Source organism: Hydra viridissima, unplaced genomic scaffold, assembly GCF_058129835.1.
Source record: "Hydra viridissima isolate aposymbiotic clone 2 unplaced genomic scaffold, HvirCarnegie_v1 scaffold_4, whole genome shotgun sequence".
NCBI lineage: Eukaryota > Metazoa > Cnidaria > Hydrozoa > Anthoathecata > Hydridae > Hydra > Hydra viridissima.
Window position 1 is genome coordinate 9,244,031 of NW_028324303.1, and position 27,147 is coordinate 9,271,177.

Below are 27,147 nucleotides of genomic sequence, written 5' to 3' on the forward strand. Positions count from 1 at the left end.
GACTTAAATAAAATTCTTGGCATAAATAAAAAGATGGAAAGCATGCAAAAGGATGATCTTTTAAATGCTCTTGATGATAGCTTTGAGCCAACTTCTGATACGGCTAAATCAAAAAGTTTGCTTAAATTTCTAAAAAACGTAAGAAAACTTCCAAAGGAACATCGAATCATTTTCAAAGAAATGGTTGAAGTGGCACCTTTTGAAGAAGTGATCAGAAATATAAAAGAAGACATTTATCTGCGTAATAAATTCCTGATCGGGACAAATTGGAAACTAAATGCTAGCGGACGTAATAATTGTCGTAAAATCACTGAACATATTAGAGATATTAAAAATATATATTCACGTCTTTCCAAATTATTTTTTAATTCTTTTCGCGGGGAATTAAAAAAACGGTAAAAACTTTTCGAAGAAGAAAATATGCTGAAAGTGTGCCAAGATTTAAAAAAATTGAATTGACTTAAAGAAAATTTTAGTATAATAAAAATGAGTATCTATTCTTTAAAACCAGATTTAATTGCTAAAGAGCGAAAACTTGAATGCATCGAAAAAAATTTTCTTTCCCTTAATAAAATGGGTGATAAAACTGATGCTAAAAAGAAAAAAGCAAAAACTACCGCCAAAGAGCGAAAAATTGAAAGTGACATAAAGAAAAATCTTTCCGTAATAAAAATGGAAAGTAAAACTGTTAAAGATCGAAAAGTATCAATGGCATCATTAAGAAGGGATGCTAAAGAAAGAGCTATCAAAGGCTATACCAGAATGACTAGGGAAGATCTTGTTGAGGTTATTAAAACAACAAGACCTATCATTGGGTATGGACCTGCTATTCGTAGACGAACGACTGAGGCAAGACCGTTGCCTGTTAATGAAAGCGTGGTTAGGTTTGTTCAACCACCTGTAAAAGTTTCTGTAAAACCGACAAAAGTAAGGTTTGTTGTTGGTTCTGAAAGACCTGTGCCTGCCCCAAGACCAAGGTCTGACGACTTGATTTCATTCGAACCTTCTACTCTCTTGCAAAATAGGATGACAAGAGATGAACCCTCTATTCTTAACACACCGGTTATCGATTCAACAAACGTTATTACACCTAGACCGGTTCCAGCACCAAGACCTGGTTTATTTTCAAGTCTGACGGCAGCTGCAAAAAGTGTAGCATCCTATGTTACAACTAAGTTTAATGATATTAAAGAATGGATAGATCCATACGTTCCTGAAGTAGTCAAGAAGAAGGTAAACGAATCAGTGAAACAAATCGATGAAAAGATAAAGTCTATCAAATCACTTGTATTAAGAACAGTGTATAATCAGCCCGTGTCAAAGCCTTATAAAGTAAAATTCAAGTTGACTGAACATTCGGCAGAGCATGCTGCTAGACAATTTTCTTATAGACCTTCTTCTCGATACCAAGACATTGCATCCTTTTTTAATTTGGTGAGAGAGTCTGCTATCAATGTCATGGAAGGAGAAAGAAACACAAAGGTTAGAATTATTTTAACGTGTGAAATGAAATCTGTAAGCATCATGACTGGTGAAGAAGTGACTCGGGAAGCAAGTTTTCATCAAGATCAGAGATTATTCTAGCAGCTACAGATGTAAGAACACTCATGGGTGAGATGGAAGAAAAAGTCTTGGAAAGTAGTGTCAAATACAATGCTTTAGGATCTAATTGCACTATATCTAAGATTTTAAGAATGGACATTAACTTTATTGATTATGAACCTCTCAGCGGTTCTTCCTATATTAAGCTGTCTGATGATCTGAAAAACAAAAATGCCATCATCAACATGAAAAACGAGGACAATCAATGCTTTAAATGGTCGGTTACTCGAGCGTTGAATCTGAAAAATAGAGACAACGAAAGAATTGATGAAGACTTGATTCTAAAATCTGAAGAGCTAGACTGGGATGGGATGGAGTTTCCTGTGAATTACCATAAAATAGACATGTTTGAAAAGAATAACCCAACTATAAGCATTAACGTCTTTGGGTATGAAAATAAAAAACCTTACCCTTTGAAAATATCTGAATTTGTTGACCGAAACCACTGTGTTGATTTGTTGTATATTACAAACGAAGACACAGAACATTATTGTCTCGTTAAAAATTTCAGTCGGTTTGCTGGTTCCTCAGCATCGAAACATCAACACAAAAGATATTTTTGCAGAAGGTGCATGCAAGATTATAACCAAGAAGAAAAGCTCCAAAAACATCAAGAATACTGCTATGATAACGCTCCAATGAGAATCGATCTTCCTAAAGAAGGGGCAACTGTTGAATTTAAAAACTATCAAAAGGGTATGAAAGTTCCATACGTTGTATATGCTGACTTTGAAAGTTTCACCAAGGCTGTTAACACTTGCGCGCCAGATTCAAAGCAATCGTATACCAAACAATATCAAAAGCATGTTCCGAGCTCTATCGTCTATTATATTAAATGCTTTGATGAAATCGTTTACAAGGGAAAGCTTGAAACGTATACAGCTGAAAGTGATGATGACGACGTGGCTCAAAAGTTCATAAATATGCTTGAAGCAAACCTTACAAAGATTTTCGACAAGATTGATATAGTAAAAAAGAAAGTGGTTACTGATAAGGATGAAAAGAATTTTAAGGATGCAACCCTATGTCATATTTGCAATAAGGATCTTGACGGTGATAAAGTCTTAGACCATTGTCATTTGACCGGAAAGTATCGTGGAGCTGCTCATAACAAATGCAACTTGAATTATAAACTTCCAAAATTCATACCTATCGTCCTTCATAATTTGTCATGTTACGACAGCCATTTGTTCATCAAGAAATTAGGTGGAAGACTCAATTGCATACCCAACAATGAAGAAAAATATATCAGCTTCTCTAAACAAATCAAAGTGAGAGAATTTATCGATAAGAAAGGAAGACTTCGAGAAGTGTGGAAAGAATTGAGATTTATTGACAGCTTCAGATTCTTACCCTTCGGTTTAGACAAACTATCTAAAAATCTCACCGATAATCAGTGCAAAAACGTAGCTGAATATTATCCCGAAAAGAAACAGTTTGATTTGATAAGGAGAAAAGGGATTTACCCTTATGACTGGGTGGACTCGATTGATAAGTTTTCAGAGACGCAATTACCTCCTATTGAAGCATTCCATTCAAAACTGAAAGATGAATCAGCAAAAGATGAAGACTATGCGCATGCGAAAAACGTTTGGGATGTATTTTGCTGTAAAACCTTTAAAAACTATCATGAACTGTACAACGTGTCCGACGTGCTGATACTTGCAGACATTTTTGAAGATTTCAGAGACACTTGCTTGAAACATTACGGCCTTGACCCCCTTTGGTATTACACCTCTCCTGGTTTGGCTTGGGACGCTATGTTAAAGAAAACTGAAGTCGTGATAGAACTTCTAACCGATATTGATATGCTCAACATGGTTCAAAAAGGTGTACGTGGTGGAATCAGCATGATCTCCAACAGACATGGAACTGCCAATAACAAATACATGGGTGATTCCTACGATCCTTCCAAACCATCGAAATTCATCCAATAATTGGATGCTAACAATTTGTATGGATGGGCTATGTGTAAGCCTCTTCCTGTTAGAGGATTTAGATGGATGGCTGAGGATGAACTCTCCAATTGGAAATCCATGCCTTGCATTCTCGAAGTGGACTTGGATTACCCTGACGAGCTTCACGATGATCATAATGACTATCCTTTGGCTCCTGAAAGAATGACTATTGGAAAAGTGGATAAGCTGGTCCCTAATTTAAACAACAAGGAGAAATACGTCGTTCATCATGAAAACCTAAAACTCTATGAACGGATGGGATTAGTTATTACCAAAATTCATCGTGGTATCACCTTTGAAGAAGAAACTTTTATGAAAAAATACATTGACCTCAACACTGGATTAAGAGCAAAAGCTGAAAATGAATCTGACAAGGAATTTTTCAAGCTTATGAACAACTCCGTCTTTGGGAAGACCATGGAGAATATTCTAAAACGCGTTGATGTTAAACTCATTACCACGAAAAAAGAAGCTCTAAAATTATCCAAAAGTCCTCGATATGAACGAAACACCATTTTTGATGAAAACCTAATCGCAGTTCACATGAAAAGAACAAATGTCTTTTACGACAAACCTGTTTTCTTGGGAATGAGCATCCTCGACCTGAGCAAGACTCTCATGTTTGAACACCGCTATGAATACATGAAGCCTAAATACGGGGATAAGCTGAAATTGTTAATGACTGATACTGACTCTCTGTTTTACGAAATCGAAACGGAAGATTTTTATCAGGACATTGCCGATGATGTACTTGAAAAATTTGACACGAGCGAATTTCCAAAAGACCATCCTGCCATTCAAAACGTTGGATTCAAAGTGGGATTGAATAAAAAAGTTATCGGAATGTTCAAAGACGAGACTGCTGGAAAACAAATTAAAGAGTTTGTTGGGCTTCGACCGAAACTCTACTCCTATGAGATCTTTAATGAAAAAAAAGAACACAAAAAATGCAAAGGTATTCAGAAATGTGTGGTTGAAAATCGCATCACTCATCAAGACTATTACGACTGCTTAATGAACAAGACAGAAAAGCTTGCAACCATGAATGTTATCCGATCTCATCTTCACAATGTCTACACTGAAGAAATCAACAAAGTCGCACTCAGCGCTAACGACGACAAAAGACACATCTTACAAGATGGAATACATACCCTAGCCATTGGACACTACAAACTAAAACCTTCTTTTACATTTATGGATTGTGATCAACTCTTTAGCATTATGGAATAGCTTACGACAAAAGAAACATTTTTCTACTACTTCATTGCAGCTTCTGGCAAGATATTAATACCTCAAAAAAGGTCGGCTTAAGTATAGGAAAGGTATCAATGCGCTGGAATCGGCATTTCCTAGTAGTAGCATGCTAGGTTTATTTTAGATTAGGTAATCGATAATATGCAAATACTTTTTTCACATGTTTAAGAAATTGGATTTATGAAATCTAGAATGATTATTAAATGAAAGGGTTTTAGCATATCTTTTGTATATTCTGTATTTCTGTAATGTTACTGCAGTGTATACATCAAATTTTTTTTATTAAGAAATAGAAGGGCAGAGATTGCTAGCATATACCAAACCAGTTATCACTTCACTTTACTTTATAACGATGTCTTTGAACCTGAACATAGTTAGCTTCTCATCGATTGTGATTTTTTCCAAATCTAAGGGATAGAGTAGGAGTCTAGGAGAAAAGAAGGGAAGAGCATTACAGTACCAGTACAGCCACATACAAGTTCAGCTTAAAATATGGCTTATCAGTTTACTTCACTTTAAAATTTTTCCTAATAGAGCTTGAAGTTGAAGTCATTAAACTTGAACTTGAAGTCATTGAGCTTAAAACCTGAACGAAGTCACGCGACGTTCGTTTGTTTACTTTTTGTATGCACTTGTTTCGTTTACTTAAACGATTTCGAAGACAGTTAAATTTTTGGAAGTGAATTTGAAAGCCGTTAGAAATTTTAAATAGTTTTAAAACATGTCATTTTCGAATTTACACAACTTTTTACGATTTTGAAAACCGCGAAAATATACTTTATTTGAACTAATACGATTTTGAAAACCGTCAAATTAAATTTTATACAACTTTTTACGATTTTGAAAACCGCGAAAATATTTTTTATTCGAAGTAATACGATTTTGAAAACCGTTTAAATAAATTTCATACAACTTTTAACGATTTCGAAACACGTTCACACACGACTTTTTGCGACGTCGAAGCTTCCACTTCGACTTCGAAACACATCGACCTCGATTGTTTTATCTCTACTAGGAATCTGTTTAACTTCCTGCTAATACGGCTAATCCTAGTAAGTTTTCGCTTAATACGGCTAAACTTATTAAGTTTCCCATTAGTCATGGACTAATGAAATTCATAAACGTCATCTGCAGATGACGTTTATGAATTTCCTGCTAATCCTAGTAAGTTCCTACTAAGTACCTACCAGGATTAAACGAAATACTTAGTAAGTTCCTAGTAAGTTTTCGAGAATAAAACAAGAATAAAAACGAGTTTTTAAATGTTATACGCCAGCTTTTATTTATTCAAGCGGAAGTCAAATCAGCTCTGAAACAGCTTTTTCAGATTCAATAGTTTGACTAATTTTTCTAATTCTATAGTGGAAAAGCTCAAGAACATTTGGGGACGATTGCGTGGCTTGCTATTAAATTGATGAGTTGTTTGTTAATGATTTATAATGTGGTTTTAAATGTTAATTTTAACTCGATATAAATTCTAGCATTTTCTGTATCTTTCTAGCATCTTCTGTAGTACAAATTCTATCATTTTCTTATTTATAGTAATACGTATGGTGATGTGTTTTTTTTATTTCTGATTTTTTTCTTGTCTTTATTTATGATTTTATATTGTTTACAATCTAACTCTTCCTTTTTACTGAACAGTATATATATATATATATATATATATATATATATATATATATATATATATATATATATATATATATATATATATATATATATATATATAGACATTAAAAATTGATCAATATTAAAATCACTTTCTTGCAGAATATATTTTACTGGTAAATATAGCATTATTTTTATTTTCTTCTCTTGTTAAAACAAACTATAAAACTATTGAGTATTGTTATATTTTATATAAAATTATACTTTAGTTTTACATTTACTTAACATTAGAACTTTTGTTGTAAATGTCGTAATATATATATATATATATATATATATATATATATATATATATATATATATATTACAACATTTATTTTTCTGTTTCTTTATATGTTATGTACTTATGCATAATTATTCATTAATCATATTGAATTTAAATGAGGAACTAGTAATGTTTTGAGTGTATGTATATGCATATACATACATATATGAGTGTATATATATACATAACATAAATATATGTATATACATACACTTACATATCTAAATAATGTTTTGAGTGTATGTATATACATATACATAAATATTTTTATTTTTGATACAATTATTAAATGTTTTCGAATAACTGTAAATAAAATTTTCCTTTTTTTTAAAATTAAATTTATTGAAAAAGTTCATAATTCAAACATGAATTTTTATTTTAAACATTTTTGTTTTTTAATAGCATTTACATTTTGTGATTTAGATAATATCAAATAAAGAAAAGATAACGAAAAGCTATTCAAAATTCCAAAATTAGGTTAAATAAGTTCTTTTATTATAAAATATATTTTATTACAATTATATCAAGTTACAATAATATTTTTAAATATTTCATTATAAATACAGATTTGCTTGAATAACAGACGAAGACAGTTGACATATTCTGAGTGGAATTTAATTGGCCCCTGTAAAAAATTTTAATACCTACAGTTATGTAGTAAGTTATTCGTTGGTCATGACCATTGTTCATTTTACTTTTTTAAAAGATAGGTAAACAACCTAACAACTTTTTTTTTGTAATTTGTTAAAACTGGTTTTCAAATAAGTATCTACTGCAATTTTCACTTACATAAAATTTTTTAAAAAACAACCCTACCAATGTAATTATGTAATGTTTAAATATCATGTGTGTGTGTGTGTGTGTGTGTGTGTGTGTGTGTGTGTGTGTGTGTGTGTGTGTGTGTGTGTGTGTGTGTGTGTGTGTGTGTGTGTGTGTGTGTGTGTGTGTGTGTGTGTAAAAATATAAGTGAGTATATATATATATATATATATTGAGACCGTCAGCTTCAAAACCGGCCCTTTGCACTAAAGCAAATTTTACAGGATACACTTTTTTTTTTGTGCAAATAAAAAAATTAAAAAAAACATATACACCTCATGTTTAGTCACTAATAAATGGTTTTCTATGTGAATATCAGTAATTGTGATAATCATTGAATAGAAATATTTAATTAAAGGGCATTTTTTTCAAAAAAGAGCCGGTTTTGATCCAGCCACTGCACATTTTAATAAAATTTCAATTGTTTTGTGATTAATTTCGTTGGAACCCATGGTTATTTAAAGTCCACCGCGATTTCACACGCTTTTCAGTATATTTACGCCATCTATGGACAATTTTAGAAAACTCTCCCCCCCCCCCCCTTTTTTTAGCAGGATAGCCCGCTAATGTTTTTTAAAAAGTTAAATATATTTCGAAATAATTTTTGCCATGCATTAAATTTCTATTAAAATGCAATAACGTAACTAATTATTAGTGGTCATAAAAATTGAAGAAATACCTGCATCACATGTCATATAAGTTTAGCTACCTGGGTTTTATAGTAGAAGCAACAAAACACGGAAAAAATTATTAATGAGAAATTTATAATGGTTCTTGCAATATAGTGTTATTAAATAAATTTATGGTGTACATAAAATTTCTGCTGGACATGTATAGACCACAAATACATGTGTGAACAACATTTAAAAGATTAAATTTACTTATGTAATAATTAGCAAGACAAAAATTATATAGCTTTCTTTTTTTTATATGCACCTTAAAAAACACATTAAAAAGGCAAGTCAATGTCATAATAAGAAATTCTTTACAATAAAATAGTTTCAAGTTCACAAAATTTAAATTACTAAATCCTAACATCAGCATCATCAACATCAGATGATCCATCTTCACCACAGCACAGCTCATTATTTTCTTCTGATTCACTGTCCTGATCAGAGTCAATGCCATCTATTTCCTCATTAGGTATGATTTTATTGTAAAACTCAAGATTTTGATCTTGTCTCCAATCACCACCATAATGAGAGTTCAATAACTTTTCTACATCCTTTATTTTCTTCGGGTTAATTTTAATTTGTGAATGAATGATTGGTAAATTAATTGAATTAAAATTTTTACCTTTCTTGGTCAATGACTTAAAAGCATTAACTTCTACTGTATAAAAAGGTTCACCTCTCACCTCAATAATTCTTGGTCTTTTTAACACAATGATTCTTTTACAACTAGCTATTTTGAAATGCCAAGAAACATTATTTCTTAGAACTGTTTTCAAATAACTTTTCCAATCAAAAATTTCATAATCTTCTCCTAAGTGGAAAACTGCAGAATGTTTTTCAATGACCTCCACATACTCTTTGGGGCTAACAATGATCTCCTTCTTATTGATGACCTTTTCAATGGTGCCAAACACCCTATCTGGTGGGATAAAGGAGTGACCTGTCACTGGGAAATCCAGTTCCACTGTTTGAATATGAGGATGAGCTTTATTGTGGAGCCAATAACTGATCATACCAATCATTACTGTATTCTTATTTTGCCCAGGGCATCCATCACAGCACAATCTGACTCTTTTTATGTTGCTAGACATGCTTAAATTATTCAGAGAAAATTAAAGAGCAGATGCAATTTCATTTGATCCCTTGATTGCTCCCCCTCTATCCAATAGTGAGAATCAATATTTTCTTTGTTAATCAATATTTTCTTTGTTAAGTGTATTTCAGTGTTAAGTGTATGTATGAGAGCTCCCTTTTACAATTTTAAAATTATAAAAGTTGAGCTGCCTCCTATAATATGCAGCTTGATCTGATAGTTTAGGTAAGACTTGGTTCTTCTCACAATCAAATGAGAGGGTAACAAGGTCATCACTTTCTTCCCTCAGCTTGTCAAAAATAAGCATCAGCTCTTTGGCAATGGATGTTTAATTTTAAAACTATTTTTTCTCTGGCTTGGAGATCTTTTGTATTTTTGATTCTATTTTTAAGTTCAGAACATGCAGAGCAGATGTCAACTCTAGGGGTCCCAAAACCTAGATTATACTCCGTATTGAATATATTAGTAAAAAACCATTTGGTAACTTTTAATTGACTATCACACTTTTTGTTATACATCCTCTACATTGCAGCAGTTGAGAGTTCAGCTGGTAAGTACTGCCTACATTTTGAGTGTGACCTACAGTAGTGCTTTTCACTAACTTGAAATGATTCTATGAATTTATTTACTTTCTCTTTTTTCTCAACAAACTTCTCTGCTTTCCTGTCTCCACCTCTACTTTCTTTGGCTGAAGTACCAGATTTGTGATATCTACTGATAACTCCAAGCAGTCTATGTTTTTTTATGCCTAATATTCCTAAAAATGTTTTCCTACAAACTGGTGCTCTTATAGAGGAAGAGACAGCCTTTGTAACAAAATATTTTACAGTAAATTCTCTTTTCCTATTTGATTCACCTTTAACACGTTTCGGCTGTAGGGATGAACAATGCTTCAAAATGAAGTTGTTCTGGTCCATTTTCTTACTTGTTTGATAAAATCGCTCATTGAAAGTGATGACATCACTCTGTGACAGGCAGTGACATTGGAAAGCACCCAATTTGTGCTTGCATGAAGGGATTTTTGGTGGACTCTTCTTTGAATACCTGCAGAAAAATAGAAGTTAAAAGTTAATAAACATAATTAAAAATAATACTTCATCAGTAATGCATACCTAGCTTTCTTCTTCCTTGCTCGTTTTGTGTTTTCGGGGTCTGCCACGCATTTGCGTGACTGCAGTCTGCTTGTTTTTTTTTACTTTTCGATCGTTTTCCATCGCAAAAAGTCTGTAAATGTTTAGTTAGTTAATATTTCATAAATATTTTCTACTTTTTCTATTACTTACAAAACAAATCACGAAGAATTTGCAATTTCCAGAGGATAAATGCATTAAAAACGAAAGTATTTTCAATATCAGCTGTTGTGATCACGTGGTATGATAAGTGCTTTCCTATTGGCTGAAATAATAAACTGGTTTTGAAGCAGCTGCGCAAACAAAAAGAGCCGGTTTTGCACCATTTGCTGAATTTTACATAGTAAAAACTATAGGATTGAACAGGTTTTGCATCATTTTTTTAATTTTTCAATATAGTGCGAGCCATTACGAAGCATTTGGCGTGCTTCATTCAAAATCGAAAAAAATGTCAAAGGGCCGGTTTTGAAGCTGACGGTCTCATATATATATGTAAATATATATATATATATATATATATATATATATATATATATATATATATATATATATATATATATATATATATATATATATATATATATATATATATATATATATATATATATATATATATACACACTTATATTTTTAATTTTTATAGCTATGGAGAAATGATAATGAAACCTTTTCATCATTCTAAAACTATGGTGAGTTAAGAATGCATTTTTATGGAAAATATATGTTATTAAATTGTTGAATTACGTTCATATTTTTTAAAATTTCGTTATAGATACAGTTATTAAAGATCAAGACTAATCTTATGGGTGCAATTATTCCACTGGCACCTCCGAAATTACCAAAAGAACTGACCATTGCTGTTTATTATATTTTTCTAAATGTCCAAGTTAAACAACCTAACACTTTATTATTTGTTATTTTTGTTGTTGTTTTATAAATAAGCGTCCTCATTGCTAAGGCAACTAGTTAAATTAGATTTGTTGGGTTATTTTTTCAAGAATTATCTATGTTTAAGTAAAATTTGAAAAATAATTATTTTTACGTTTTTACTTAAATATACATATTTCTTGAAAAATAAACCTGCTAATATAAATATGAAATCTTTACTCAAATAATTCAGTAAAACCAAAATAAAATATGAAATTAACTGAAAAAACTATTAACTATAGTTTTAGTTAATAGTTAAGTTAATAGTTTTTTTAGTTAATTTCATATTAGGATTAGCAAGTTTTAGTAGGAAATTTAGTAGGATTAGCAAGTTTTAGTATACTAAAACTTGCTAATCCTACTAAGTTTCCTACTAAAACTTGCTAATCCTACTAAGTTCCTAGTAAGTACTCGTTAGGAACTTACTAAGTTTTAGAAGGAAACTTATCAAGTACTTAACAGGATTAGCGGGTTTTTTTTTTCTCGGGTAGCGTTGTTTACAAATTCTTATTCTCTAAATGGTTGCTGAAACCTGGTCTGGAGATGAAAATGTGGTTGAAAATACTCTTTTCACATTTTACAAAGAAGAGAATGGAACGTTTGAAATAAATCTAGCAACTTGGGATTATGTAAAAGATCTATCTACACATATTCTTATACATCTTGATCCACTAGAAAGGTCTAAAGTTACCTAAGCAAAAATTAAAATCTTTAGAAAAAGAATTAGTTTAGCAAATTTACCATATGTCAATATGCAAATGACATATGCTATACTCTTACATTAAAGCAACTTTTAATACTGCTAGTGTAGCTTACAGCATAAAAATAAGATTTATATAATATATACATCTTTGAAAATTGCCAAATTATTTATATTTTTGTTTTTATGCAGCTGTAATGGTCTTTTACATCATAAGCTCATTCCTGTAAAAAAATATTCAAGTTAAAATTGTAGGAGATTATGGTGGAGAAAGTTTTAAGATGAGCAACCAGATTATAAACACTTTAAATCAAACAGTAAAAAAAAATTATCATTTTTAACATTTTTTAATGCAAAGGACTACAGAGTCAACTTCAAAACAGCCATGACATGATACCAAGATCAAATAGAAGACCTGCAAAGAATGAAGTGTAAGTAAGAGAAACAAGTTATATATATATATATATTTAATATATGAACTTCAATAAATACGAATTCTCTCAATACTAATTTTTTATTTTATCTAAGAAATTTTCGCTAGATTATTGATACTAGCATCTTTTCGCTAGATTATTGATACTAGCATCTTTAAGGAGGTCCTATACCATCAAACTTGTGTCGCTGACGTTTGACCTTAAAACACTTTTTACTGCATATAATAGGATGCCCAGGTATAAAAAAAGTAAAAAAACCAAAAAAATTTGAAAAAGTTTTTTTACGGGGTTAATAAACCATGTTGGGACCCGAAATACCCCAATTACTGTTTCCTTAATAACTTTTAAACCATATTTACTTATTAAATAAAATTTTACAAAAAGTTTTTTATTACTATGAAGAACAATTTGAACTAAAATCAATAAAATTTATTGAGTAGTTTATATTTTATAGATAAAAGACCATTTATATCAAAAAGTGACTATAGTTATGTTAGTTCTTATATCAAAATTTCAAAAAATACAAAGTAAAAAACTTTCATTTTAGTTCAGGTTGTAGATCAAACTTAAATAACTTGGGAAATTTTTAGGTCAAATTGTAAAACCTAGGAGATTTTATTCTGGAAACGGTGACTAAAAATAGGCAAAAATCAAAAACTGAGAAAAACAAATATAAGAAAATAAATAGAAAATAACAAGTATCAAAATAACATCACATATAAAAAAATCAATATGCTCCAGTTATATAAGACTCATAGTCATTTGTGTTTGTCTGTTCATCAATAAAACCCTTTCTTTTAGCTCTTAAAACTTTTCTTTGCTTTTTATAGGAACTACTTGACTTCTTGTTAGCTTTTTTTATTCTACATAAATCTCGTTTTGGACCATTTATGCAAAATGAAGCTCCAGGAGTAATGTTTAAAAATTTAAATACATTATGAAGCCCATTAAATCCATCATTAAAATGAATAACTGCTGAACAAACACCAATTTTAATTATTTTTTGACTGCAATATTAATTTTTAGGGCATCGAGACCAAATCATTGCATTAAGTGATTCATTGACATTCTGGGTCATTCCATGCAAACATTTAATCAATAAACTATCGGTACTTAGGTCCATAAAAGTTTATACTTTCATATACTGGTTATACTTTCATTAGCAGCAGTCATGTATGAATCTAACATTTTGTTGTTAATTTCGTTATAAGCTTTGAGATTTATAGGATCTGTTAAACTTAGTACACGCGAAAAGGTCTGAATTGATGCAAGACCTTTGCCAATTTCTCGAAGTGCCATAACACATCTAGTGTTAATGTCAAAACATTTTTGACCACTTTTATTTGGTAAAATAATTTCTTTAGAGGTAAAAATATTTTTACTCCATTGACAATAAGTACAGGAAAGTCTCAGTTTATTTGCCCATCCTTTCTTTTCTGTTGTTAAATTTTGAGTACATAATCCCATTTGATTACATTCTGGGCAAACTGAATACAAACATATTGTTTCTGCCAAAATATTAAAGTCTATTAGCAAATAAGATGTATTCAAATCTGCTTCCTTCACGTTATTATTTTTCAATTTTAAACCACTTGCTGAACATGGAGCTTCATTTATAATGATTTCTGAAGTAGGAATTGAATTATTTATTGTTTTTGGTGGAGCAACTACAAATCGATTTCCATGAAATACTCTTTTTAAAGGTTTGTAACCTGACTTTCTTCAACCCATAACAAAATTTTAACTGCAGTACCAATTTACTAAATTCAAACAAATTAAATGAAGCACAAGGTTGATACAGTTTTGTTCTTGCAAAGTATAGCCAAAAAATGAGTTTGAAAGTTGGCAAACTATACTTTAAAAATGCAGCGTTAACATTTTCAAACATTCATTTTAGCAGTGGGTAAAAAAGATCAGAGGAAACTTTTTTAATTTTAAAAATTACGTTGCTAGGGGCGTAACTACGCAAAACAATGTCAGCACTTTGTTTAAAATTAAAAATATACCAACTTGTGTTCTGAATTTATTTAAAATTATTAAAAAAACTTAAACTAGTATAAATTTTGCACAAAATTATGTAAAAAAAAAAAATTTGAAATTTTCCATTTTTAATGGTATAGGACCACCTTAATTACAAATATTATTAAATTAAATTACAAACAAACATTAACGGTAATGTCACTTTTTAATGGCTTCTTTAAACTTCGCTTTAGTTGGGCTTCTTTAATATTTCGTAGGTATAAAAAGTATGGCGTCCAGAATTGCGTTTTTACATATTGACCGTCATCTAAATTCATACCTCCATTTTTAGGTCCGCATTTGTTGAACTGAATTTCGATTGCCTCTCGAACTTTTCTTTCAAATTTTTTGGGTTCTACTTTTAGCGTCTTTACTTGATCCCATTTTATATTACCTGAACATTTAATTTTATGATGGCCAATTGCATATTGTTCTAATTTTTCTTCAAAAACATTTTTTTGGTGTTGTTTTGTTCTTGTTGCTATTTTCATTTTTGTTTCACCGATGTATTTTTGTTTACACTCGCATTCTATTAGGTATACTCCGGGATGGCTATTTGATGGTAGTTTTGTTTTGTTGCGCGAAGTTAGCAAAGATTTAAGATTTGCACTGGATTTAAAGACTGCCCTGTAACCTGCTTTCCTAATGATTTTTCGAAGTTTTGGTGATAATACTGGGATCCACGGTAGTGATATAGTTGGCATAGTTGCTTTGTTGTTAGATAAAACTATTTCATTATTTGAGTGTCGTTTTTTTATAACAATATTTGCAAGGTCTTGTAATTTCTTCTTTTCGTATCCATTTTCAGCAAACACATTTATTAGGAAATCGATTTCTTTATTTAAAAATTTTTCAGAGCAAATTGATAAAGCTCTATGAATAAATCCTTTAAATATTCCTTCCAAGATTTTTGGATCGTGGTTTGAATTGGGTTTAACCTGAATATTTGTTATTGCTTTTTTTCGATGTATGTTAAAATCATATTTACCTTTTTGATTATTCGTTATTTGGATGTCTAAAAAATTTAATCTTTTATTTTCATCTTCCAATTCAATTGTGTATTTGATGGCATGATGTTGACTGTTTAATATTTGTTGAAAACGGATGGCATTATCTTTATTTGTAAATCTTGCGTGGCTATCATCTACGTACCTGAAAAACGATTTTATTTCTAACGGTGGATTAGAATGAAGCGCAATATTGATTGCTTTATTTTCAAAAAATTGCAGGAAACCTTCCGCAAGTACTACCATGAGTGAAAGTCCTATTGGACCTGAATCTACAAGTTCATGAATTTCTTCATTCCATAAAAAGTAACATTTATATAAACACAGTTCTATTAGTGATTTTATTTCTGAAACGCTTAGTTTTGTTAGTTTATTTAAATTTGAGAAGTGCTCTAACATATCAAGAAGAATTTTTGTAGCCTCTCCCAGAGGAATTGATGGATATAAATTGACAACGTCATAAGATACTTGTATTTCATCATTTGATATTTTCCAAAGTTTAGCTGTTTTTACAAAAGTTGACGAATTTTTTAACTTTGTTATGTTTTTATCTAAGATTGGTAAAAATATATTTACTAGATATTGTGATATTCCATAACTTGGTGTCCCGATGGTTGAAACTACTAATCGCATAGGGTATGATTTTTCCGGTTTGTGCGCTTTAATTACACCATACATACGTGGCGGTACTGGGTCGCTTGGGTAAAGACTTTCATATTCTTTTTTGGTAAATCGCCCTTTTTTATTCAATTTTGATAGGTAAGTTCTAATTTTAGTAGCAAATGAAATGGTAGGGTCCTCTTTAATTATCTTTGTTTTGCCAATCTCTTGACGAATTTTGTCAATGGCTTTGTTGTGTTCTATTCTAACAAAGCCTGCTCCTTTATCAAAAGAGTATATATCAATGTTTTTGTCCTCTTTTATTTGTTTTAATGCTTCCCTCTGTTTATAATTTAAGTTATTGTTTTTTTGCGGTTTAAGCATTTTAAGTTGCCTCAACACGTTTCTGCGTAAGTCTTGTGAACTCTCAATTTTGTTGCATGACGGTCAATATGTAAAAACGCAATTCTGGACTCCATACTTTTTATACCTACGAAATATTAAAGAAGCCCAACTAAAGCGAAGTTTAAAGAAGCCATTAAAAAGTGACATTACCGTTAATGTTTGTTTGTAATTTAATTTAATAATATTTGTAATTAAAGCTGAAGATGCTAGTATCAATAATCTAGCGAAAATATCTTAGATAAAATAAAAAATTAGTATTGAGAGAATTCGTATTTATTGAAGTTCATATATTAAATATATATATATATATATATATATATATATATATATATATATATATATATATATATATATATATATATATATATATATATATATATATATATATATATATATATATACAGTACTGTGAATATGTTTTAGACCACTTACATTTTTTCAAAAAATCCCGGAGAATTCTTCTCTAATATTTAAGTTTGTAGTTCTATATTATAAACTTATTAAAACACATGTATTTCACACAAAAATATGGAACAATAACAAACTATTTAATGTCAAACTTCATAAAAAACTCTTAATATCTACTATGTCCTCCTTTTGCCTTAATCACAGCCGATATTCGCCGGGGAATAGATTCATACAAATTAGTTATAAATTCCTCGGGTATGTTGTGCCATTCTCTTTGAAGTCCTTCAAAACATTCTTCAGCATTTCGGGGAGCATGTTCAACCTTCTTTCTGTCCAGGTAATCCCATATATGCTCAATTATATTCAAATCTGGACTCTGGGGAGGCCAGGTCATCAATTCTAGTACTCCTTCCTCTGCAATTTTATTTAAACAATTTTTTGCCACTCGGGAACAATGTTTTGGGTCATTGTCCTGCTGCAGAATAAAATCATGACCTATTAGTCTCATTCCGGATGATACAGCATGGTGCCTTAGGATATCCACATAACGTTCCCCGGTGAGTCGCCCCTCTATTTTGATCAAGTCACCTACTCCAGATGAAGATAAACAGCCCCAAACTTGTAAAGAGCCTCCTCCGTGTTTAACGGTAGGGTTTAAACACTCGGGCTTATAGGCTTCTCCAATTCTTCTTCGAACATATTGGCGTCTTTTTGATCCAAAAATTTCGAATTTGGACTCATCGGTGTACAGAACCCGATTAAACTTTTCTTGGGCCCAATCTTTGTGTTGTTTTGCATATTTAAGTCGTTTTTCTTTATTACCACGCCGTAATAATGGTTTTCGAATTGCAACACACCCTCTTAATCCCGATTTGAGTAGGTATCGTCGAATACAAGAAGAGCTGACATTTTTCCCAGTTGCTGTGTTAATGTCTTTTGCCAGCTCGGTTGATGTTTTTTTCCTATTTTTTAAAGAAAGTGTTTTTAAATATTTATTGTCATCTTTTGTTAGCTTAGGAGGTTTACCACTTTTCTTTCTATTTTCAAGGGAGCCAGTTTCTCTAAACTTTTTAATGATTTCTGTAACAGCAGTCTTTGAATATCCTGTTTTGGACGAAATTTGGCGCTGCGAATAACCTTCTTCGTGAAGCACAATAACTTTTTGTCTCTCTATTAAAGATACTTTACCCATTTAATTAATCTAAAAATGCAAAACAGAACATTTAAAAATGAAAACTAATATATAATTTATCTAAAAATGCAAATTAATAACTTTGTTTAATTATTTTTAACGATTTGTCTAACTGTGTTCATAAAAAATAACAATTTTTTAAAAATGTACCAAAACCCATATTTATTGTACTAAATTCATTCAATCACTGCACTTTATAATGTCAAAAACAAAAAATGAAGGAGTATGAACCCGAATCACTATAAACCAGTTTATTTTTATTTCTTATTTAGATGAACGCTTGGTCGGTAGTTATTATGACACATCGCTTTAATAAATAAACAAACAAATCCCTCATGTTCTCTCATCAATTTTGTTTATTTATTCAAAATAATATACTCTTTCAACTTTTCTTGTATATTATTAAACTTAAGTACGCTTTAAAAAAATTATATAGGAAAAAAGTTGTAAATACGTCTAATTATGCAAGTGGTCTAAAACATATTCACAGTACTGTATATATATATATATATGTACGTATGTATGTATGTATGTATGTATGTATGTATGTATGTATGTATGTATGTATGTATGTATGTATGTATGTATGTATGTATGTATGTATGTATGTATGTATGTATGTATGTATGTATGTATGTATGTATGTATGTATGTATGTATGTATGTATGTATGTATGTATGTATGTATGTATGTATGTATGTATGTATGTATGTATGTATGTATGTATGTATGTATGTATGTATGTATGTATATATGTATGTATGTTTGTATGTATGTATGTAGGGATAACAACATTACAGTATTTATCTTTGGTCATTATGAGTTTTTGTGCATTATGAGTTTTATGGTATTTTCAGGAGCTTCAGATGAGTTATTTTAAAAGAAATTCGGCATTAGAAGAAAGAAGAGAAACAGAATGTTGCACACTTGAAAGTCTTCAAACCATTTATCAAAGATTATTGTAAAATGAGGATCTCAAGAAAAATGCAAAAAATTTCAATAAAGTTATAACAGAACCAATTTTGAAGGTACCTCTAGATCAGGTAAAATTATTTCTCTTATTTAACTCAATTTTAATTAGTGATAATTGATTTGCTGTACAATGTCACTAAAAGTTAATTAAATTTTTTAAAATCATAACTCATACACATACATTTATATCTAGGTTTCTTTACCAACTCTGCACCTTGTTATATGGATTAATCTTAAATGACATTAAATGTTTTTTAAATGTTTTTTCAACATGTTTGAAGAAGCCCATGAAATTGGATATTTTAATGGTGTCAGAAGGAGTATTAAAAAATAATCGCAGCATCTGTCCTGAAAAATATCATGAATTTGTATCAAAGCAAAAACAACTGTCAGACCTTCAAAGTTCTATTTTTAATCTTGATGAAAAAATACAGCTGGTGAATGTTGCTATGGAAATGGGTAACTAAATAATCCTGATTAGTAGAATGGAAATTAGTGTGGAAAATATTAAATCAGTTTACTTCCCTCAACTTGGTTTTCTAAAGGAGAGGAAAAAGGAAATGGTAAGCATTTTTTTAAAATGTGGCATTGACAACATGATAATGTTAAGTTCTGTTTTTTATAGAATTATTGTTCTGCTTTAAAGTGGTACTGGCCTATAAAAACTAAAACTGTTGATCCTTTAATTTTCAGTGTAATATTTGATCAAATACATGTACAATCATAGGGGCTGGAACATAGGGTGCAGGATGGGCAACTACCCACCCAACATTTCTGCACTGTGGGCAGAGGATATCTTCTGCCCCCGGTGTTGCCTCAATCACCTCGCTTTAATGTACATTAACAAAGATTACCTAGACAAGGTTGACATTACAGCACTCATGGAGGAGTTTGTGGCTAAAACCCGTGAACGTTCATTTGTATTCGGGCATTTTTTACAGTAACTGTAATTGTTTTTGGAAGATTTTGTTTTGTACCAAATATTTAAATATAATGATTTAAAAAGGATTACAAACCTGCATTTAGCAGGGTTAATTATGCAAAAAAAAATTTCAGTGGGATAACGCCCCATTCATGGAGGGGTACCCCTCCCCGAGCCCCACCCATTTCTGCCCCCCCCCCCCAGTATTTAAACACTTCCAGTGCCTATGTGTACTATGAAAACACTTTCAGCATAAATAAATAAAAAACTATTAATGTGCCCATAAACATGCAGAGTCAGCAATTAATATGCAATTTTAACTGCATTTTTAAACAATAATTTCTTCTTAACTAGTCATAGTTTGAGTCTAAATTTTTGCAAAAAGGTTAACATGTTGATAAATGGATTTGATCGGAATCATCATCATAACATTTATAGATGCAAAATGGTGACATTTTCAATAATGGTTTTTAATTTTATTGTAAAACCTGTGCTGTCAATATCATTATCTCAAGAAAAGCAAACTGTAAAAACCTTATTTTGGTCAAACTCCTCCAAAGTAACCTGATAACCAGTGTGAAAATATTTTATGTGTTTTAGTACAGAACTGGGTTATCGTTAAACTAATTTAAATTAAAACAGCAACAAAAAAATTTATTTATGTTGGAGAATATGCAATTACTTGGTTTCTAGGGAAAAATTATTTTCGTTGCTAAGGGCCGTAACCATTTTGAAAACGTTAATTTTTTTTTTCCATAAAATCTGCGCATGTGTACAATAACATAGCGCTATCAAACGACTGTGACGGATATGGGAGTTCGAGAGACCATAAACCTAAAGCTTGGTTTCCAATAGTTGTAGGAATGGCGTACAACAGTTTCACAACATTTTTGTTTTATAATGGAAACATTTTCTAGTGTAAGTTGCACAACTTAACGTCGGTTGTACAATAAATTTTATGTTGTACAACTGTGGTTATGAGTTTTAAAAAAAAATCTGTTTCTGCAACAGTAATCTGTTTCTGCAACCTTGGGCATACCAACTCTGCTTATAATGAATTTATAGAAATATTCTTAAAGCACTACGATAATTATTTCCCAATTGTAGAACAAGAATTAAAAGTAAAATACTTACAATGTCCATGGATTACCAGAGGTATAAAAAAATCTTCAAAAAAAAAACAAAGACTTTACATCAAGTATTTAAAAAACAGAAATGAAAAAAATCTAAATACTTACAAACAATACAAAAATTTATTTGAAAAAATAAAAAAAAAATCGAAGAAAATTTACTACTCGAATCAAATAAAAAATGCAACAGGTGACATTAAAAAAACATGGAATACTATAAAAGAAATAATTGGGAACAAAAAATTTAAATCAAATACCTTACCTGCTCAAATCGTCATTGACAATACAGTGTACAGTGACAAAAATACGATTGCTGAAAAATTCAACGATTTTTTTGTTAACATTGGCCCTAATCTTGCCTCGAAAATTAAGTCTCCTAATAACTCTTTCAAATCATACCTAAGCGATACCCAGAGCGAACTAAGCTACAAAGAACTAAACTATCAAGAACTTAATGTTGCTCTAAATTCCTTAAAATTAAATAAAACTCCAGGTATAGATGATATCTGTAGTAGGGTAGTGGCAAATGTCTTTACAACGATAAATAAACCTATATATGAAATTTTTAAGTCTTCGATTAAAACAGGAGTTGTACCGGACAAACTTAAAGTAGCTAAAGTAGTACCAATATTTAAATCAGGTGAAACATACTTAATTAATAACTATAGACCTATCTCGGTACTCCCTACCTTTTCTAAGCTTCTCGAAAGAGTAATCTATAACAGATTGTATGAGTACCTAATCCAAAATAAAATTCTAAATAAAAAGCAATTCGGTTTCCAAAAACAATATTCAACTGAACACGCAATCCTAGATCTAGTTAACACTATAAGTGATTCTTTTTACAAAAAACAGTATGTTCTAGGCATCTTTATAGACCTGTCAAAAGCGTTTGATACTGTAAATCATAATATCTTACTTAAAAAAATGGAAAGCTATGGGATAAAAAACATAACCCTTGACTGGTTCAAAAACTATCTTAGCAACAGGTAACAATGTGTTTTTTTAGATAGTTATAAACACTCAAAACTACTTCGAGTTGAGTGCGGTGTCCCCCAAGGTTCCATTCTTGGACCTCTTTTGTTTCTTCTATATATAAATGACCTTACAAAAGCCTTGGATAAACTTGATGTAATTATGTTTGCCGACGACACAAACTTATTTTATTCCTCGAACTCAATCAAAGACCTTTACAAATGTATGAACAAAGAGCTTAAAAGATTAAATATATGGTTGAAATTGAATAAGTTATCACTAAACACAGAAAAAACAAAATACATATTGTTTCACTCCAAAAAACAAAAAAAAAATATATACCTACTATCCTTCCCTCACTAAAAATAGATAAGGTAAACATTGAAAGAACAGAAACAACTAAATTTCTTGGGATCCTTATTGACGAAAATATATCTTGGAGAGCCCATATAAGTACAATAAACACCAAAATTTCGAAAAATATTGGGATACTCTACAAAGTTAAACCTATGTTATCCCAACATAACCTTAAATCGCTTTATTTTTCTTACATCCAAAGTTATCTTACGTACGCTAATATTACATGGGCAAGTACACACAAATCCAAATTGAGTACTATTTATATAAGTCAAAAACATGCATCAAGACTAGTTTATGATAAAGATAAACTCACCCATGCTGAACCCTTACTAAAAACCTTAAATGCACTAAATGTCTACCAAATCAACATCTACCAAAATGTACTATTTATGCTAAAATACAAACTTGGACTAGTCCCATCGCATTTTTTAAATAACTTCTTTCAAGTTAACTCTAATAGATATATAACAAGAGCAACAGGTAATTTCACACTGCCTAAAAGAACAACAAAGTTCTCACGGTTTTCTATTTCCTACCGGGGTCCGTACCTGTATAACAAAATAATATCAAAAAATATAGAACTTAAAGTATTAAATAATCCTGCCAACCTAAAAAATAAAATAAAACACCTCGTACTTAATATCAACAATTATATTGATATGTATTAAACTTAACAACAGAATCTATACTGAAATATTTATGTGTATCACTGACTGTATTTTGACTATATATAAATATGAAACAGACTTTATTTAACAATTTGAAAAGGTACTCCATAATAAGTCTTCATAGACTTCTACGAGTTTTCCTTTACAACAACATATATATATATTTGAAGTAACAAGAAAATTTCTTGTCTTTTTATCTTTTTCTTATTTTTATTCTATTATTTTTAAAAAATACTGATAGTCTTTATGATAAGAAACTCTATTATTTTACGTTATACTTAAATATGCTTGTTAAACCACGTTTTATTATGATGTGTTCTACTTGCTAAACCACTTCTTATTATGATGTTATACGTGGTAATATTATGTTATATTCTTTTTTTTTTATTTACGTTGCATTATATGATGTCATGTAGTTTTAATGTAACGGATGTGTAAATTTATTGAAGTTGTATAAAAAAAAAAAAAAAAAAAAAAAAAAGTATTTTGTTTTTTGTGCAAAACGCGCAGCTTTTTTTTTATTATAATTGGAAACCACATACAACTGTTGTATAACAACAAAGTTTACAAAATATCGCCATTTTTTACAAAGCATGGCGACGGCTCCATCTTGTGTGTTAGAAAAAATCAATAAGGCAGATTTTATCAACAAAGTTCAAAAATTTCCAGTTTTTTATGACAAATTTGATAAGGAATTTAAAGACACATGGATAAAGAAAAATGCATGGGAGGAAATCGGTCGTCTGTCAAAATTATCCGCTAATCAAGCGGAAGAAAAGTATAAAAGCATTCGAAGTAGTTACGGAAGGTGGCTGAAATCAAAGTGAAATATCCCATCAGATTCTGGAAGGAATTAAGTTCCACCTCAGTTTCTTCAGCTCGATTGGCTATATACTTTTACAGAACATCGTGAAACAACATCGAAGTAGAGTCAAGTGAATCGACAATTCATACTAATAACAAAACTAAAAGAAAAAGAAAAAAATTAGATTCTAATGATTTACTTAACAAAACTTTAGTGAAAACATTAGAAATAATTAACTCCAATATTGAAAATCCGACTGAAGAAGGGCAGGATGAAGACTATTTATTTATGAAATCAATAATTCTACAGCTAAAGCGATTAAACAACTATTCCAAAGCTTTGGCTAAAGTTCAAATACAAGCACTTCTTCTCAAATTCGAGTTTCCAGACAAAGATGAAACAATCTAGCCTCTCTGTTTAACCTTTTAATGTGAATAAATAATTTAAATATTACATTCTAGCTTACTATTTTGTTTAACCAATTGATGTGAAAAACTAGACATTTTAAATAAAATCATGGAGGTATAAAATACGTCTTTTATTAACTTTTAAGTTTTTATTGGGGCATATCTAAAATTTAAAAAAATAAAAAAGTAGTGCTTTGTTAAATATATCATATTGTCATTTAAAAGAAAGTTTGTTAAAGTATATTACATATACTCTAGTTATTAAATGGATTGTGGCCACATGATTGAACATAGTCCGATTGCCACGAAAGACTTCCTTCACATTAATTAAAACAATCTTTAAAAGTATTTCTTATTGCAATGGCATCAAAAACAGATCTAATACTTTTTGATTTCTAGAAATTAGGCAAACATGCTTGATCTTGTAATTCTTTTTTCCAGTCTTCTTGAATGACAATTCCTGAACTACTTTCACTATCAACAAAACCAATAGGGATGTAATGCACTCCATCTGTTAAACGCAAATATTTGTGAAGACAGATAGTAGCTTTTATTATATTTTACACTTTCGATGGTTTTGCTTTAATTGGAGATTTGTAAATTTTCCATCTAGCAGCTAAAAAATTCCAAAGCCCCACCTCACGTTGTCCAACTGTGAGGTGGGTCTTTTAGAACGTTTCTTTTTACATACTTAGAGGAGTTGGGATGGGGTTTTAGTGTTTCGTATAGGTTAGGAGGTTTGGGATAAAGGTGTATGGGGAAGTCTCTTGGTTCTGTGTAATGGTAGCACTCTGACTTATTCTTGTGAACACGCGTACTTTTCTTTAAGCGCAAATTTTTTGTTTAAACTCTATTAACAGCAATCTGTTTCGTTTAATCGTTTCGTTTAATAGTTTCGATTAATGTACCGTAATCGTTAATAAAAATCTCTCTAATTTAAAATTACATAAAAACTATTTCTTTTAAACTCTTTTTATAAAATCAAAACTCCGGTCTACTTATTTTTTGTAGAACCTAAAGCTCTGTATTAACTCTTCTCTTTGTAACTCTTGAAGTTCTGTCTTGTATCCCCTCCTTTCGTACCTCTTAACTAACTCCTGACTGATTATCTTTTGTTTCGTATCTCCCTTTTTATATTGGTTATAATGCTTTGGGCATTGGCGTCTTTTCATTTTTTATTCGTTGCTGTGTAAAATATTAATTAATGGTTTTAGATGGTTATATTGTTATAAACAGCATCTTGTTTTACTTAGAAATAGCTTAATCACACTACTATTAAAGTAGTAACGAAATACGGAAGGAAGGAGACCGAGTTGTTGATCTCAGACAAATGAACAATTTAGAAACTGGATTAAGTCATAGAAACGAAAAACTTTGGATGTAAGATCAGGATGTCAGTAAGGAAGTTTTTTGGGCGGAAATTAATTATTCATATTGCTCTATTTTGAAGCGAAACGATTTTAGAAAGACAGACGGTTTTAGATTGTCCCCAAGCTTGGCATGCATATTGTAAATGTGTACCAAAAATTGAGTGATATATAGATAGTAATGTTTCAAAATTAACGAAGTGTCGAATTTTTGCTAACATGCCGTTGGAACGGTTTAATTTTAGAGTAAGGTTATTTATGTGTGTTTTAAATGAAAGTTTTTCATTTATCACAACACCAAGATAAGTTATGTTACTAGACAAAGGCAGCTTTTGGTTACTTATCCTAAAGTTCAAGTATTTGGAAGATTCTTGTTAGTTTTTTTAGAAAAGTTAGTATATTGCGTCTTAAATATTACTATTTCTGTTTTTTTTAGTATTCAATGAAATTTTATTTGCTCGGAGCTATTGAACACGGCTGATTATATCCTCATTAATATATTCATTTAGTTTTTTGAAGGAGCTTGTCATTAATTGAAGATTTTTATCATCAGCAAAATGATACGCATTTGAATGTTTGATAAAAAGATTAAGATCATTGATGTAAATAATAAAGAGAAAAGGACTTAATATTGATCCCTGAGGAATACCAATGCAAACGCTTTTAATCTCTAAGAAGGTGCCATTTAAAGTATCAAACTGTTGACCATTGGAAAGGTATGATTTAAACCAATGCAAGGGTATGCCGCGCACACCATAATAATTAAGCTTTGATAGGAGAATGTCATGGTCTATGGTGTCAAAAGCTTTTTGTAAATCAATGAAAACCCCACAGGCAAAGCTTCCATTATCAAGAGCAACTCTTATACTTTCTGTAATTTCGATAAGAGCATGAGATTTAGAATGCTTTTTATGAAAACCAAACTGGTGTTTATATAAGCATTGATTTTGGTTTAGGAAGTCGTATAATTTATTATGCATAACTTTTTCAAAAATTTTGCTTAATTTAGAAAGAAGAGAGATCGGACACTACTGTAGAATGCGGGTTCTAGCGCATTGATACCCTTATATATGAGAGGGTTGGATGTTTTTTCCAAGATGGCGCCGTTTTAAAATTCTTGTTAGGGTTAATGTTGTTCTTTTTATTCAAAAAAAATTTCTTACCGTAAAATATTTCTTTTTTTGTTTTTAAAAATATTTCTTTCCACGCGCAATGATTTAAAATTATTCAGGAGCAGGTCTTGTTCTGTAGTGTCCAAAGGCAAAGGTGTTGATTTTATCATTTTGGATGATCCTCTTGTCATCGTAGGGACTGAGTGCAACTTTGATAATTTCTTCGGTGCAAATTTCGTGAAGACGGGATCGGAAAATGTTCATGGTTGC

The 27,147-nt window shown here is 30.5% G+C and overlaps 1 protein-coding gene and 1 long non-coding RNA gene across 3 annotated transcripts; one reads left to right on the forward strand and one right to left on the reverse strand.

Annotated features, from left to right (window-relative positions):
- Positions 1-8,127: 8,127 nt before the first annotated feature.
- On the reverse strand, positions 8,128-10,678 carry LOC149889756 (uncharacterized). Its single transcript, XM_090086513.1, has 2 exons — positions 10,449-10,678; positions 8,128-10,380 (listed from the first exon to the last, which is right to left on the reverse strand). The coding sequence occupies exon 2, from the start codon at positions 9,332-9,334 to the stop codon at positions 8,594-8,596; it is 741 nt and encodes a 246-aa protein (XP_089942639.1). The 5' UTR covers positions 9,335-10,380; positions 10,449-10,678; the 3' UTR covers positions 8,128-8,593.
- A 29-nt stretch (positions 10,679-10,707) lies between these two features.
- On the forward strand, positions 10,708-11,373 carry LOC149889757 (uncharacterized). Of its 2 annotated transcripts, none has more exons than XR_016452254.1 (3): positions 10,708-10,958; positions 11,110-11,155; positions 11,239-11,373. It is a non-coding gene; the product is annotated as an uncharacterized LOC149889757 (long non-coding RNA). The 2 variants fall into 2 exon arrangements; XR_016452255.1 differs by having other exon boundaries at positions 10,769-10,832.
- Positions 11,374-27,147: the final 15,774 nt, after the last annotated feature.